We start from the raw sequence: 14674 nt of genomic DNA, 5'->3' as shown, positions 1-14674 counted from the left end.
AAGATAGAGCTAAGCCATCAGACATTAATGGTGCACAAAAAGCCTCATGGACAAGTGATCTCATGGAAGTAAGGAATCAGAATATGAGTTTTCAAGCCCTAGTTTCCATAAAGATTGCTATATTGCAGCATATTAGGACTGAGTGTTCAAACCCTGTCTTCATTGAAGCAAGGAATCAGGAGATAGAGCTAAGCCATTGGACATTGATGGTGCACAAAAAGCCTACAACCAAGACCGCTGTAAATGGGAGCAGCGAGCAAGTGAGAGGGAATGCAAAGACAAAACAGCACAGCTAGCATGGGAGCACCACCTTTCATTGATTTATTTGGTACACTTCTAGGGAAGATTATCGCTGTTTGGGAATTTCTCGTAAAAAAATCTTTTCCTTGGGGGGGGAGCAAAGATGCAACATAATAAGATGCGTGCCTGCAGCCTACACTTAATCTGTGTACATAAACCAAGGCGCTGGAAAGAAAGTAGTACAAAAAGAAAAGAGGAAACAATGGAAAAGGAGGAAATGGAAAATCTCAATGATGTTTATGTATCTTTTCACAGATCTCGCACAAAGTGAGACTATCCATTAGAAAACTTTTGAACTAGACACACAGTGACTTGCAGGATACCTTTGGAACCTCAAGCAGCAAAGCAACCCAGAGAACAGCTAGATATCTATTGTCCCAAATTAACCCATTGAGAATAGTTATTGGACAATTAACCCAGCAATAATAGTTATTAACAGATGACTAAGTACCCCTTCAATGAGACATGTATTGCTCAGGACTTAAAATGGTTACAGGTCTTAAGGCAGGCAGTATGTGTACACTGACCTTGAGTGAACCTTTTCATGATAGTACTACACAGCAGGAGAGCATTAAAGTGCATGAGGCTTTATCTAGAAAGAAATATGTCATAATAAATTGTGCCTTCAAGATGAGATAAGCCACTTGTTTCAAGGAAAGTACTTGAATAGATGCAGACCAAATTGACTAATAAATCAGCAATAGCTAAACTCGCGTTAGTAGCAACAAACAGAAAATTTATTATCTCTCACAACATACAAAGTACCATACCTGATATATATCCTGTAAGTACCCATAGAGATTAGGATACTCAATCAGTTTGCGCTTTGAGCATTTGAAAAGAATATGGTACACAGCATCAAAGCGGTAGAGAGTTGTGAACAGCCGAATGTCTGCAAGAGTTAAACGATCCCCACACAGATACCTAGAAGAAGAAAGATGTTGTTCCAAAGTGTCCAATGCAGAAAATGTGTCTTCAACAGCCATATTGTAGGCCTCTTGCCCTTGAGCAAAACCACACCTGTACAATAAATAGAGAGCATCATATGTAAAAATACAAATAATATTTTGTATGAAAGGTGCTGTAAGCACTGGAGCTAGTCTCTGTAAGCCAGCTTCTACATAAGAAAATTGGGTTAAGGTGAAGAAACTAGCTTCAGGTGAGAATCATTATTTTGTAAGTCAACACATGGAAAATCATTATGCAACAATCAAATCAATCCTGCCACATTTACGCCTTGAATGCTGGACCGCCTAGCACTTCCGAACTTCATCAATGTTCTCACATCATTTTCCAACATTTATGTGACTAGCTACCACAATGATGTGGTATCAAAGGGATGGCTTTGAATCCCAAAAATGAGTATACTACATCTTTGTTGCAAGAAGCAGTTGAGGCCCATAAGAGGCATAAATGCAAAACCAATAAACATGTCTGAAGAGGATTGGTTGGAGTTTAATGCATTGGCCAAATCCAGTATTAGGTTGCACTCGATAGAGCCTGTGTATATTATTGTTGGGAATGAGACCATTATACATGACTTATGGAAGAAACTATGTGGCAATTATGAGAAGGAAATTGCCTCTAATAAGATGTGTCTCATGAAAGAGTTGTTTGAGTTACAAATGGTTGATCCACATAAGCTTTGCAAGGTTAGTACAAATATCAATTATTACAATACTCCATTAATGGTGAATTGCTTTCAATGAGGCCAAGCATGTGTGCATGTTTGTAAGAATATCGGTGAGTAAATGTTCTATGTGCATCTTGATAGTAACACCTAAGTGCTAGACACCTTGGCATACAAAATAATTTGACATTAAACAACCAATCCAAGCTTTTCATCCCTTACAAATGCCTAATCGATAATAATGTATCCATGGGTTTTTGGAGGTGATGTGTCTATGTCACCATGGTCATGTTGCAACCTGGGTCTTAATAGACAATTACTACAGATGGCCCATTTCATTCTTGCGAAGGCAAACCATGCACAGCCATGAATTGGCATATTTGTCTAAACCTTGGTACTAATGGTTTGCTACTCAAATCAGTAAGGTTTCTCCATCTAAGAATATTGTTGTTTCTAGCAACTAATTTTCCAACACTTGGAGACCCGATTGTTACAAAACTTGCCTGATGAAATCATCAATGGCTCTCACTATGCACTCACTAGCCATTTCTAGCAATGGACTTCCATCCTTGGAGTCTGGCTTCTCTATGTCATCCTTGAGAACATCTCAAGACTAGTGGATAGACCAAAATCAATCATCACAGCCTCTCGGGGTCTCCTTGTGCTTCTCTAACTGCTCCCCATGCCTCATATTTATAGCTAAACAAGAGAAGAAGGGTTGTGGCTGAGAAGAGCAGCTTTTATGGAGGGGATCTTGGAAAAATCAGCAATCTGATGCTCAAATCACAATTCTAATAGTTCAGTTGGCTCCGAAAGAGGGGTAAAACCCAAGACACTTGATTAGAAATCTTCCAAATCACTCCTTCTCCTTGTTCGAAGTGCTCTTTACTGCCTCTAAACTGCAATCGCGACACGTGCAATTTTGCCAATCCTTCTTTTATTGTATTAAATCTCTAAAACAAGCTGAAAAAATCACTTGCTTTTTTTTTTACATGACATCCTATTCTAGAAATCTCCATGGCTTTTTAGGATATTTACAATAAGTAATATCTAAAATATGCTAGTTTTGCCCAAAATTCTAATAATTTTGGACCATCCATACTATACACATTAACATTAGTGATTAATATGGCTCATAACTCTAGAGAATATGATCTAGCATGCATCTCTTATTCTAGATCCAATTAGGAGCATCATATTCCTATAGTGCACCTACGATGTGACAACATTTTCCTCATCAAGAAAAACATTTTTTTGCCAACGTAAAGAGTCAAAACCTTGTCGCAAATGTCCCTAGACGATGGGTACATAATTGACCAAATATAATTAAATGATTTGCCCGACTGTGTAATTATGTTAAAAGTTTGGTCTACTTTGTAATTCTTTCAAGGGTTTGGGCGATTGAAAGCTAATGTTGGCTTTAAGTCATTCAATCAATTGATCACGGAGATCATGGATCGTGCCTAGCCTTCTAGCACAGATCATGGCTTGGAGCTGATCGTGATCTCCAAAGACTCCGATAGAAAGATCGCAACTACTAGACGATCCAAGTGAGAGCAAGAGGTTTAAGAAATGTGAGGAGAGCTTGTACTCTACAAGTACGGGCAAAGGCTGATTCTAACTAATCAAGGGACTTGGGCAAGGATTTGCTCTAAGAATACAAAGCGTAGGAGCCTGCTAGATAGCACTAAGTTAAAAATGCATCACAAACATAAGCTCTTTTAAACAGCCCCAAAACATTTAATCACTGAAACTTTGATTAAAAAGAAATGAAAAGAAATGTGTTCCTAGAAAGTTTCTCTGTCTCATAAGCCAAACTCTACTCCTTTGAGATCCTACTATGTCTTATCAGCTTCTCCATCATTGGAGGCCATTGACAAGGAAGATGATGCTTCATCTTCACCTTCTAGGCCAGATACACATTTCATGATAGATAAAGAGTTCCAAGAATACTTGTGTATCAGGTATCTCAGCTACCACCCTACAACTCCTGAAAACCTTGCGAATACATCTGAATCAGTTAGTGAGGTTGGCCATCTCTCCAATCAAGGAGAACATATGGCATTTGAGTCGACTGGCAATCCATCTTCTTCATCACAGCCGCCCAATATGAAGTTCGTTAAGAAATGCCACCAATTAATACTATGCCTTACACAGACCTGCAAGTAAGCATATCTATGAGCTTCTCAAACGCAGGGATATCCATCCTTTGCCTATCATGCATCATCACTTACTCCATGAATCACTCCCCTGCAAGGATATCCATCCTCTATCTACCATGTCCCTATCCTTCCTCCTTGGGCTGCACATGTGGCTACCATGCCCAGGCCCATGCCCAATCAATCCATACCCACTTTTGAATCAACTGTACACATATCCTATGCAAATGGTGGGCACTCTACAGTTAATTCCCAAGTGTACTCCAACCCCCCACTGTAGGCCTAGCCACTCTACTCATCCTATTTCTCTTTCAACACTACCACTCTTGTTGCTACAACGAAGAATGCCTTCATGGATAAGACTAGTTTTAAGGGGTTCAATTTCACTACTTGGCCTAACCTTATGCAACAAGTGCTTGCGTCTCAAGATCTTTAGAACCTAGTGGTTGACTTAGATCCTATATTGGATCCTCAATTAGCCCACCTTGACCACATACCTCAATGGAGAACTCGCAATGCTACAACAAATGTCGAGTTAATGCAGGGGGTATTTCTTGAGTTCCATTCCTAGTTACAATATTTTCACAGAGTTCATCACTATTTTTCTTAAAGAACCCGCCCTCTAAATACTTCCATTTTAAGCTGCACGTCATTTCGTTGACGCGATTGCCACACTTCTACGAGTTTGGATGACAATTCTTGTGTTATGCAAGCCTATATGACCAAGTCCACATGAAAACCCCATTTTTCTATTCAAAGGGCCGGGCTTTGGTATCCAATTCTACGAAGGGTAACACTAGAGGTGGCAAAAAAACACTCAAGCTAGAAAGACAAAACAAAACAAGGGTGACACCCCTTCCTCAAACAAAACCAAAGAAACCAAACCCATCTAGCAACAGCTCCCTAAAAAGATTAAGTTTTGCACACACTACCAAAGATCATGCCATGTAGACAAGGAGTGTCATACTAAGGCCCAAGATCTCCCCACTAAGAAACCAAAGTAAGCCATGATTTCCTCCCCTCCCCCTAGACAATCAAGTAGAGCTACACCTCCCATTGTTGCGCCATTTGCTCCTCCTAGCACACATGCCACTAGACATGTAGGAATCGATTAGGCACAAAGATCAAGGCAAACTGTCGTATGCACTGTGAGAGACAGAGAGTGCGAAAGAGCAAAGTAGAGAGTGAACACGTCTTGCGGTACAATGACGAGTGTACCACTTTAGGTTTTTAGATAGATACTTCCATTGTGCACTCTCCCCTTCATCATAGTCTAGATATATTGGTAAACTCCTTGAGAGATTTGGCTTCCAAGATTGCAAGCAAGTAAGCATACCAATGGAGACTAGACTTAAGCTACCTTTGCATGATGACAATGATATGTTTGACATCCATACATCTACTTCAACAATTGGCTGCCTCATTTACTCATTTATTTATACAACACAAGGTCAGATATTTAGTTTGTAATTTCGGCCTTGAGCAGATATATGCACAACCCACACATGTCACATTAGCAAGCTGTGAAGTGTGTTTTAAGTTATTTGCTCGGCACAAGGACTCTTGGATTGCTTTATGCCAAGGGGAGACTGCTGCAATTACATGCTTACAGTGATTCAAATTGGGCTAGTGATTTTGATTCTCGTCACTCTACCAATGGCAATTGTTTCTTTCATAGCTCTTCTTGCATTTCTTGACTTAGTAAGAAACAATCCACTATTACCACATCATCTTATGAAGCTGAGTACAAGGCAGCTTTCACTACTACAATGGAATGTGTATGGGTGAGACATTTGTTGGCTACTCCTTTGTTTACTAACAATCAGAATTCCATTGCAATGGCACAAAACCCAATGTTTCATGCACACACAAGACACATTGAGATAGAATATCACTTTGTCAGATAGGCTACATGCAGGGGATATCAACCTTGTCTGTTGTCCTACCAACAAGAATGTGACAAACATCTTCACCAAAGCTCTTCCTCACAACAAATTTGAAGCATTCTGCAATGCTTTAAATTTGATCTCCTTTGGTGGATGACCCTTGTATGCTAATCACCTATCACTCTAGAGGGGTTTGTTGGGTTTCACTCACACCTATAGGCTATGCTCACACGAGTGTCAGTGATCCGCACATAGGACACTGGGACACTTTTTACTCTCCATAAGAGAGGTTTTTTCCCCTTGTCGGTTTTATTTTCATCTGTGTATTTACATTACAAATTTTTTGGTCACTTACTATACAATACATACATTTGTGTGTGAACGCATTGTAAGTGACTTACTCAACCCTAAAGCCTAAGGGTTGTACTTTATACTTTGCACTTTACATTTCATTATGCAAATAGTCGTGTTGTGACAACTCCCTCTCTCTATCAATCGTGTACACTTCTTTCTACTCTATTGTTGTACTTGACTCTTACAGCAACAAAGGCAAGAAGAGGAAATTGTCTTCGAGAGCTTCAAGACAGCAAGATGTACCAAAGGAAGAGCCAATACAATTGCATGATGTTCCAAATGTGGGTAGTGAGCATAAGCAAATGATGCCAGTGGGGCAATTGATGCATATACAGGGCCAACTTGGAAGTGCCAATCCAATGCTTTTTGGACAACGCGGCATGCATGCAATGATGGGGCAGCCATGATACTTTGATGGTAGCACTAGTTTCCATGCTATGGTAGGTTAGGGGCCACATATGGGGATGTATGATACAACTCCTTATCATATGCAACAATCAATACGTGGTGCGCAAGGTCCAATGTATCCGGTTATGGCTAGTAATATGTATAACCCAATGTAGAGCAATGTTGGCATGATGCTAGAGCACCACAAACTGATAAGTTTGGAAATGCATATATGCAATCACTATGTTTGGGAATCTTGGTATTAATGTGGCCATGCAAATGCTCCGTATAGTATTGGTCATGAGAGAAATGCATCTATTAATGGTAAAATGCATATTCCCAGGCACAGTCACATTGCAATGGTCCAAACTATGCAAACAAGAATGTTTCCTAATGCATCTAGTGCTCCTAGTATGTCAGGTACAAGAGAAAATAGTCAACTAGATGCAATGTTGCATATTGGCTAAGTTGGAATGGCAATAGTGTAAAAGTATAAAGCATCGTGATGCTTGAGGAACAGAAAGGCATACAACCTAGTGGAGGTTTGAGGCAAGTAAAATTAGAGGTAAAGTTGAGGTAGCACTTCCACTCTGCCAGTGTGGACAACTCTTGTATGTAGTGGATCTCGGATGTATTCAGCATACATCTAAGATATTGTGCTGATAGTATGTTTGCCATGAGATTACTACTCAGTGTACTAGTCACTGTGAGATGTATGTAGATGAGTATGGTTGTTACCACAGCTCTGAGACTTGCTTTTGCATCAATTTGGAATTGGTTCATGATTAGTCCGGCTGGCATGAGCTTTTGCCTTAGTTTTGAGGTCAATTTTTGATCAATTTCAACTCAGTTTTTGATCCATTTGAGAACCATTTATGGTCACCTTTGGGATCAGTTTTTGCATTAGTTACTAATCAGTTTTTGCAATGAGTTTGTGATCAGTTTAGGGTCACATTTGCAGCAATTTGTGATCAGTTCTCAAATCAGCAAATGAACAATTTATGATCAGATTATGCTCAGTTTTCAATGGTTTACAGCTGGTTCCTTGGACAGCAACATGTTAGTAAATGCCATCGATAATTTAAGCCATGGTTTATGCTAAGAATATGCTTTACAATGATTGTGAAGTCAAAATAGTTGAGAAACATGAGTTATGGATGAATCCAATGGGTTTCTAGCAACAGTTTTGGACTAATTTTCAGTTTTATGTTATGTATATGCTGGCTGGGAGTTTTCAGCAGGTTTGGGGCACATGGCATGTTTGGACAACAATGGCCAATGTTGTGACTATGATGCCTTGTGGAAATTTCAATGGAGTATACTTTTCCTTTGGCACAATGTAGTGCAATCGAGGACGATTGCAAGAATTTCAAGTGGGAGGTTTGTCATGGGGATGTGAAATTTTAAGATGCTTTAATCTTGCCGATAACATTTCAATAATTTATTAATCAAATGTGCAAGGTTGTTTAGTATATCTGATGCACATGGCAATTATTTCATGATAACAAGCCAAGGACCCCGAGAATGCAGTGGGTGTAAAAGGCAAGAGTTGTGATAAGTTATGCCAGTTGGGCTTTGGGGGTCAGTTGGTGTTAGTTTTAACCCTAGGATAGTTGTTTCGCCAATAAGTGTCAACGGTGACACTAGGGACGAGCATTAATTAATTAATTAATACCAATCTAAGAAACAACAAAGGTTGGGGATCACTCCACATTGCAAATGGCCTAGCCAATTCAATTACAGATGGGCACATTTAATTTTGGACAAGGTAATTTTCAAGATTATTTAATCTTGAAAATTAATTAAATGGTTGGATAATGCTGAAAAATGGGTTTAGAAGACTACCACTTGGCAAAAATTCCTATTCAAACTAAGAAAACTTTTTTGGGAGCTGGGTCCCAACCATTCAATTAGTTTACAACTTGGGAGAGAGAGAGGGAGGAAGGGAGCTACTGGTTCATTTTCGATCAAAGAACAACAATTTGCTACAAAAGACAACCATATAGGGGGCTCAGCAAGCAAGGGACAGCAGAGAGACACCTTCTAAGAGCTACCAACAATATTGCTAATCAAGTGATAACATTTTGGAGATGCCTGGCAATAGAGATGACTGCATTAAATGCAAGCTGGAGAAAACAGCAAGTAGATTTTAGTGTTTTCTCACAAAGAAAATCAGATTTCTCTCTCATCTTGGCTTCTCTCCCCTTCTCCAATAATTTCTCAAAATATATTAACACTTCTTAGCCATTCCCAACAGATCTCAACCAGATTTGGTAGACAACAAGAGGATTTCTGCTACTATAACCCCTAAATTTCCACAAAAATTAGGGTTTGACAGCCAACTTGGGACCCATGCCAATAAAAGAAAGTATTGTATGCTAAAATCAGCACCTGAAATTCGTGAATATGACCAGTAAGGATCCCCCTCTTTACGTACGTAAAGGATAGACTTTGATGAATTATTTATGAATCCTTGGCTGAGTAAAAAGGCATCAATCTTTGCATACCAAGTTCGAGAAGCTTGCATCAAACCATATAAAGCCTTCTTCAGCTTGCACACTAAGTGTTCGGATCCCACAACTGCAAAACCAGTGGGTTGCTATACATGCACTTCTTCTTGAAGTTCCTCATGTAAAAATGGGGTCTTTATATCAAGTTGATGCACAGTCCATCCATAATGGGCAACCAAAGCAACCATAGACCTAATGGTAGTCATGCAGGATGTAGGAGAAAATGTCTTCTCATAGTCAATGCATTTCTTCTGTGTGTAGCCCTTAGCTACAAGCTTGGCCTTATATTTGTCAATGGATCCATGTGCATTCCTTTTCAGTTTATAGACACACTTTGTACCAATGGCTTTCTTCCCAACAGGCAAGGACACTAATCCCATGTTTGATTCTTTATGATGGAATCAAACTCGGCTTGCATTGTTGCCATCCAATGCACACTATATTGTGCATCCTCAAAACATTCAGACTCCTCATCATCAAGTTATCTGCTGCCATAACAAACTCCATGGTATGTGCACCATCATGCATACGAGCTTGCCTTCTAGTACGATCAGCAATAGAAGCATCCAATGACTATCTTTCACAGTCTGCAAATACCATCTAGGCATATGCATAGCCTCCTAACTGTGTACAAGCTCTTGCTGAATTTCAAATTCAACACCTTGCTAAATATTCAGATCAGCCATGGGTTGATTTTCTGCATTACCCAATGGGGCAGCTGGCTGAACATTAAGTTCACTTGCTAAAGCTCTAGCTGTATCACCAAAGGAAATGGGCAGCAGCCCTTCAAATACATCATTGGCAGCCTGATATGCCTCAAAACCAGCAAGGAATAATTCTGATTTTTCATTGAAAACCACATCCCTACTGACAAATACCTTCTTAGAGACAGGATCATATAATCTATATCCTTCGCTCTCACTACTATACCCCACAAAAATGCATTTAACAACTTTGTTATCCAACTTCTTACCTTTGGAATGTGTGCATATGCAAGACACCCAAAAGTACGAAAATGTCCAAGAGAAAGTTTTCAACTGTTCCAAGTCTCAAAAGACATTACATTCTTTAATGCCTTGGTGGGGCACCTATTCAAGACATGGCAAGCACACATAACTACTTCCATCAAAAAACTGTGTGGCAAGCTCTTTGCTTTTAGCATACATTTCGCCATCTCCATGAGTGACCGATTCTTCCTCTCTGCAACCCCATTCTATTGTGGAATATAAGCAGTAGTATACTGATGAACAATGCCTTTCTACTTCAAAAAAGAATTCAGCATAGAAGACATGTATTCCCCCCCTGAGTCCGAACGGAGAGTTTTTACCCTACAACCAGATTGATTTTCAGCAAGTGCTACAAAAGCCAAAAATGCATCACTTCTGACTTTTTCACCAAAGAGTAGACCTAGCAAAAATGAGTAAAGTCATCAATGAAAGTGACAAAATAGTAACAGCCACCCAATGACTTTGTCTACATAGGGCCACATACACCTAAGTGCACAATCTGTAATCTGGCAATTGCTCTAAAAGCAATATCATGGGAAAACCAAAAATGATACATTTTTTCCAAAATGCATCCCTCGCATATATGCTCAAGAGATCTCTCCAAGAGAGGTAAACCATCAAGCATCTGTGTATACTGCATAAGAATCAAGCTACCATAGTTTACATGCCCCATGCAAGCATGCTAGAACTCTACCTGTGACATAGCAAGAGTCAAAGTAGACGCTAGATAGACCAACTAATCAAGTAAAAAAACATCCAACTCATATAACCCATGACATAGAGTACCAATCAAAACCAAAGTCAAGTGTTCCTGATCTCTGACCATACATTTGTCATCATCAAAGGTGATCTACAAACCACACCTTGCCAAAGAAAAAATAGATAACAAATTCTTATTTATACCTGGCACAAATAAGACATCCTGCAAGCGAAGAATAAAGCCACCAATGGCTGTCAACACAATCTTCCCAATGCCTCTAGCACGGTATGATGCATTGTTGGCACACTGTACAAACTTGCCAACCGGGATTGCAATAACAAAAGAAAACAAATCTCTGCGAGATGTGATGCGCCTAGAAGCACCACTGTCAAAAAACCATATACTCACATCCTCAGTAGAGCTAAATGCTCTATCAGGTCAAGAAGAGTCATAACTACATGTGTAAAAACAATAGTCCCTATCTACAACAAAGAACATGGACTCAATAGTAGTAGAAGGTGCATCAAAAACAAACATCCCTAACTCCTTCTCCTTGGCTATGTGCTTTCTACATTCAGTGATGTAGTATCCTGGCTTCTTGCAATAGTGGCACTTGCCCTTCTTGGCTTACGTGTGTTAGCGATTCAGATCCTGTTCTGGTCTGGTCAGTCGGACTGCCACGTGGCAGTCCGACCTGGCACAGCACCAGTCGGCCGCATTTAATGCAGCCGACCTGCAGTTACCAGGCGCCTGTTTTTTTGGCTATTTATAGCCGATTTTCCAGCAGTCTTCCTCCACTTTTCTGTTCGCAGATTCAGGCTGGAGATTCGTGCAGATTCCGACTCTGTTCGCAGATTTCAGACAGGACTGCAACGGACTTCGAGGTGAACAGCAGGTTGCATCGTCGAGGTGGAGACACGCAGTCCAGCGCACTGCGCCCGTGTGTATATCTGCATATCTTTGTATACAGCACACTTATACAGCAAATCTTCATCTTCCACTGTCTCTTTCTCTCTCCTCTCTGCGTTCTCTCTCTCTCAGTCTTGGTCCCACGCTTCCGCATCGCTGCACTCTGATATGGTATCAAAGCAGTGCAGAAGGGCTGGCTGAGTGAAGAACCAACCTGAAGAAGAGTTTCCATTGCGACACAAGGCTGCGTTTCCAGAGTTTGAGGGCAAGCGGGAGGGCTGCGCCTCGGAACAAGGCTGAAGCGAGCGTAGGCGCGCGGGAAAGGAGTCCAGTTGGTGGATTTGCTGCTGTTTGCTGTGTTGTCTGAAGAGGAGGAAGGCTGAGTTTTCAGTCTTCAAGTGCAGGTTTTGCTTTTTCGTCGCCTCCGACGGGTGAAGAAGATTCGGGACGCGGAAGAAAGAGCCCTAGCAAGCTGCGTTTTCACAACAATCAGAGGGGGCTGCTTTTGTGTTTGTGAAGGCATTACAGGTGCAGATGTCTACAGAGATTGACTTGGAGTTCCAGACGATAATGGACCGGAAGGTGCTTGTCTTACCGGCTCTTCCCGCAGATCAAAAGCTCGATGGCGACAAGTACCACATCTGGCGCATGATGATGTTGGCCATCCTTGAGTCCTACGATTTGGTGGAGCTTGTACAGGAGATCCACCGGCCCTCGGTAAGAGATGAGTCCAAACTCTCTTCCGATGCTCGTGCGGAGTTGGCCAAGGCACAGTCTCACTGGGACAAACTGAATGCCCGGATTCGTTCTTTTCTTTTTCTGTCTTGTACTACAGCCGTGATAGCCCACATCGAGCACTTGACAGTGGCTCGGGAGATATAGCTGGAGCTTGATCAGATGTATAACCGGATGCCCCTTATGAAGCGGGTTTCTTTGGAGGTGCAGATGCAGACCTTGTCCGTGAACAAGTCTTCCTCGTTGCGGGAGCACATCAACAAGCTTAGACAGCTTCAGATGCAGGTTCAGAATGTAGGGAAGCCGATTTCTTCCGAAGACATGGCGATCACACTATTGTCCCAGTTGCGGCCACGATTCAGTGCTTTCTACTCTGCCCTTATTGCTTCGCGGCGTGAGTCTACTCTTCGGTGGGAAGAGCAAGTTCCTATGGTCTTGGACCAAGAGGAACAATTAAAGGGACAGCATGCTTCCAGGTCGGAAGCCTTGACAGGTCAAGCCTCTCAGAAGAAGAGGAAGGACCAAAAGAAGAAGAAGGAGGACAACAAGTCAAAGAAGGGCAAGGACAAAGAATCCACATGCCATATTTGTGGAAAGGCTAGCCATTGGAAGAAGGATTGCCCTGACAAAGACAAGAAGAATACCAACAAGAAGGACACGAAGGATTCTAGAGCGGTGGTTGCACCCTCATCAGCTGCGTTTCTTCATCTAGCTGTCATTGAGGACTCTACACCGAATGCTTCTGATGCTGCGATGACAGCTCCCCAGGCTCGAGAGTGGATCGTTGACAGTGGTGCCTCCCGGCACATGACTCCTTCATCAGCTAGTGTTGCCCAGTTGCGACCCTTGCGTGGGCAGATTCTCATTGGAGATAGCTCTTCGGTGTCTATTGCAGGACGGGATGAGATGTAGCTTGTTCCAGATGGACGTGGTGGTACCCATACCTCAGAGGTCTTGCATGTGCCAGGCTTAGGGTATCATCTACTTTCGGTTCATAAGATTTGTTCCCTTGGACTTTTGGTGGAGTTTGACAGTGATTCGGTGCGAGTCCTTGATCGTGGGTCAAGGAAGGTTCTCTCATCAGGATATGAGGAGAACGGCATCTACAAATTGACGTCTTCTACTACCCTCTCTACTCTTCTTCTTACCTGTCAGACACAGTCAGAGCTATGGCATGCTCGGTTTGGTCACCTCAACTATGATTATCTTCGGAGGGCGTCATGTGGACAACTTGTTCGAGGGTTGCCGGACATAGTGGTGAGCCAGCAGCCATGCGTCTCCTGCATTCGTGGGAAACAGCATAGGGATGCGATTCCCAACAAAGCTTCGCGGCGGTCTACTTCACCGATGGAGCTTGTATCTATGGATCTTTGTGGCCCTATGAGGAACGAGTCCTTGAGAGGGAGCTCGTACTTCATGTTGATCGTAGATGACTACACCAGGATGACATGGGCCTATTTCTTGGCGTTGAGGTCAGAAGCTTGCTCCCACTTCAAGGATTGGCTTCTCTTTGAGGAGAACCGATCGGGCCGGAGATTGAAGACCTCAAACAAGGGTGGTGAATTTGTTTCTAATGAGTTTGCTCGTTTTTGTGCAGATAAAGGTATTCACCAGGAGTTTGCTAACACCAACACTTCTCAAGAAAATTGCATTCTTGAACGGAAAAACCGAAGTGTGATCAAGATGGCGCACACCAAGATGGAGCACCGACAGACACCTCAGTTTCTGTGGGCCGAGGTTGTGGCTACTGCAGTCCACATCCTTAACCGATCCCCCACTTCGGCCGTTGATGGGATGACACCTTTTGAGGCCTACTTTGGGACTAAGTCCGATGTTTCTTATTTTAGGGTTTTTGGGTGTGATGCCTATGTTCACATTCCCAAGGCTCATCGTGATAAATTTGAAGCAGCTTCCCGAAGACAAGTGTTTGTTGGCTACAGCTCTCAGTCCCAAGGCTATCGTCTGTATGATCCCGTCAAGGAGGATGTGTACACCAATCGAGATGTGCGGTTCGTGGAGGTTCCGGCCATAACAGCGGGTGAGGAGCATCCCGTTCTTGGAGATCCAGGGGAGAGTTGGGCTCCCGAGACAGTTCCT

At 42.0% G+C, this 14674-nt stretch overlaps 1 protein-coding gene across 1 annotated transcript in view; it reads right to left on the bottom strand.

Annotated features, from left to right (window-relative positions):
• The window catches only part of LOC148036308 (Glutathione S-transferase family protein), a 44229-nt gene that overhangs the window by 19948 nt on the left and 9607 nt on the right, over positions 1 to 14674 (bottom strand). Inside the window, exon 2 of the mRNA XM_087678304.1 lies at positions 1071 to 1320. Within this exon, the coding sequence (XP_087534430.1) occupies positions 1071 to 1320 (250 nt within the window). The remainder of the gene's footprint in view (positions 1 to 1070; positions 1321 to 14674) is intronic.

This window comes from Lygodium microphyllum, chromosome 5 (assembly GCF_053477565.2).
Source record: "Lygodium microphyllum isolate KBCC chromosome 5, Lygodium_microphyllum_v1.1.10, whole genome shotgun sequence".
NCBI lineage: Eukaryota > Viridiplantae > Streptophyta > Polypodiopsida > Schizaeales > Lygodiaceae > Lygodium > Lygodium microphyllum.
This window is presented reverse-complemented; position numbering and strand designations above follow the sequence as displayed.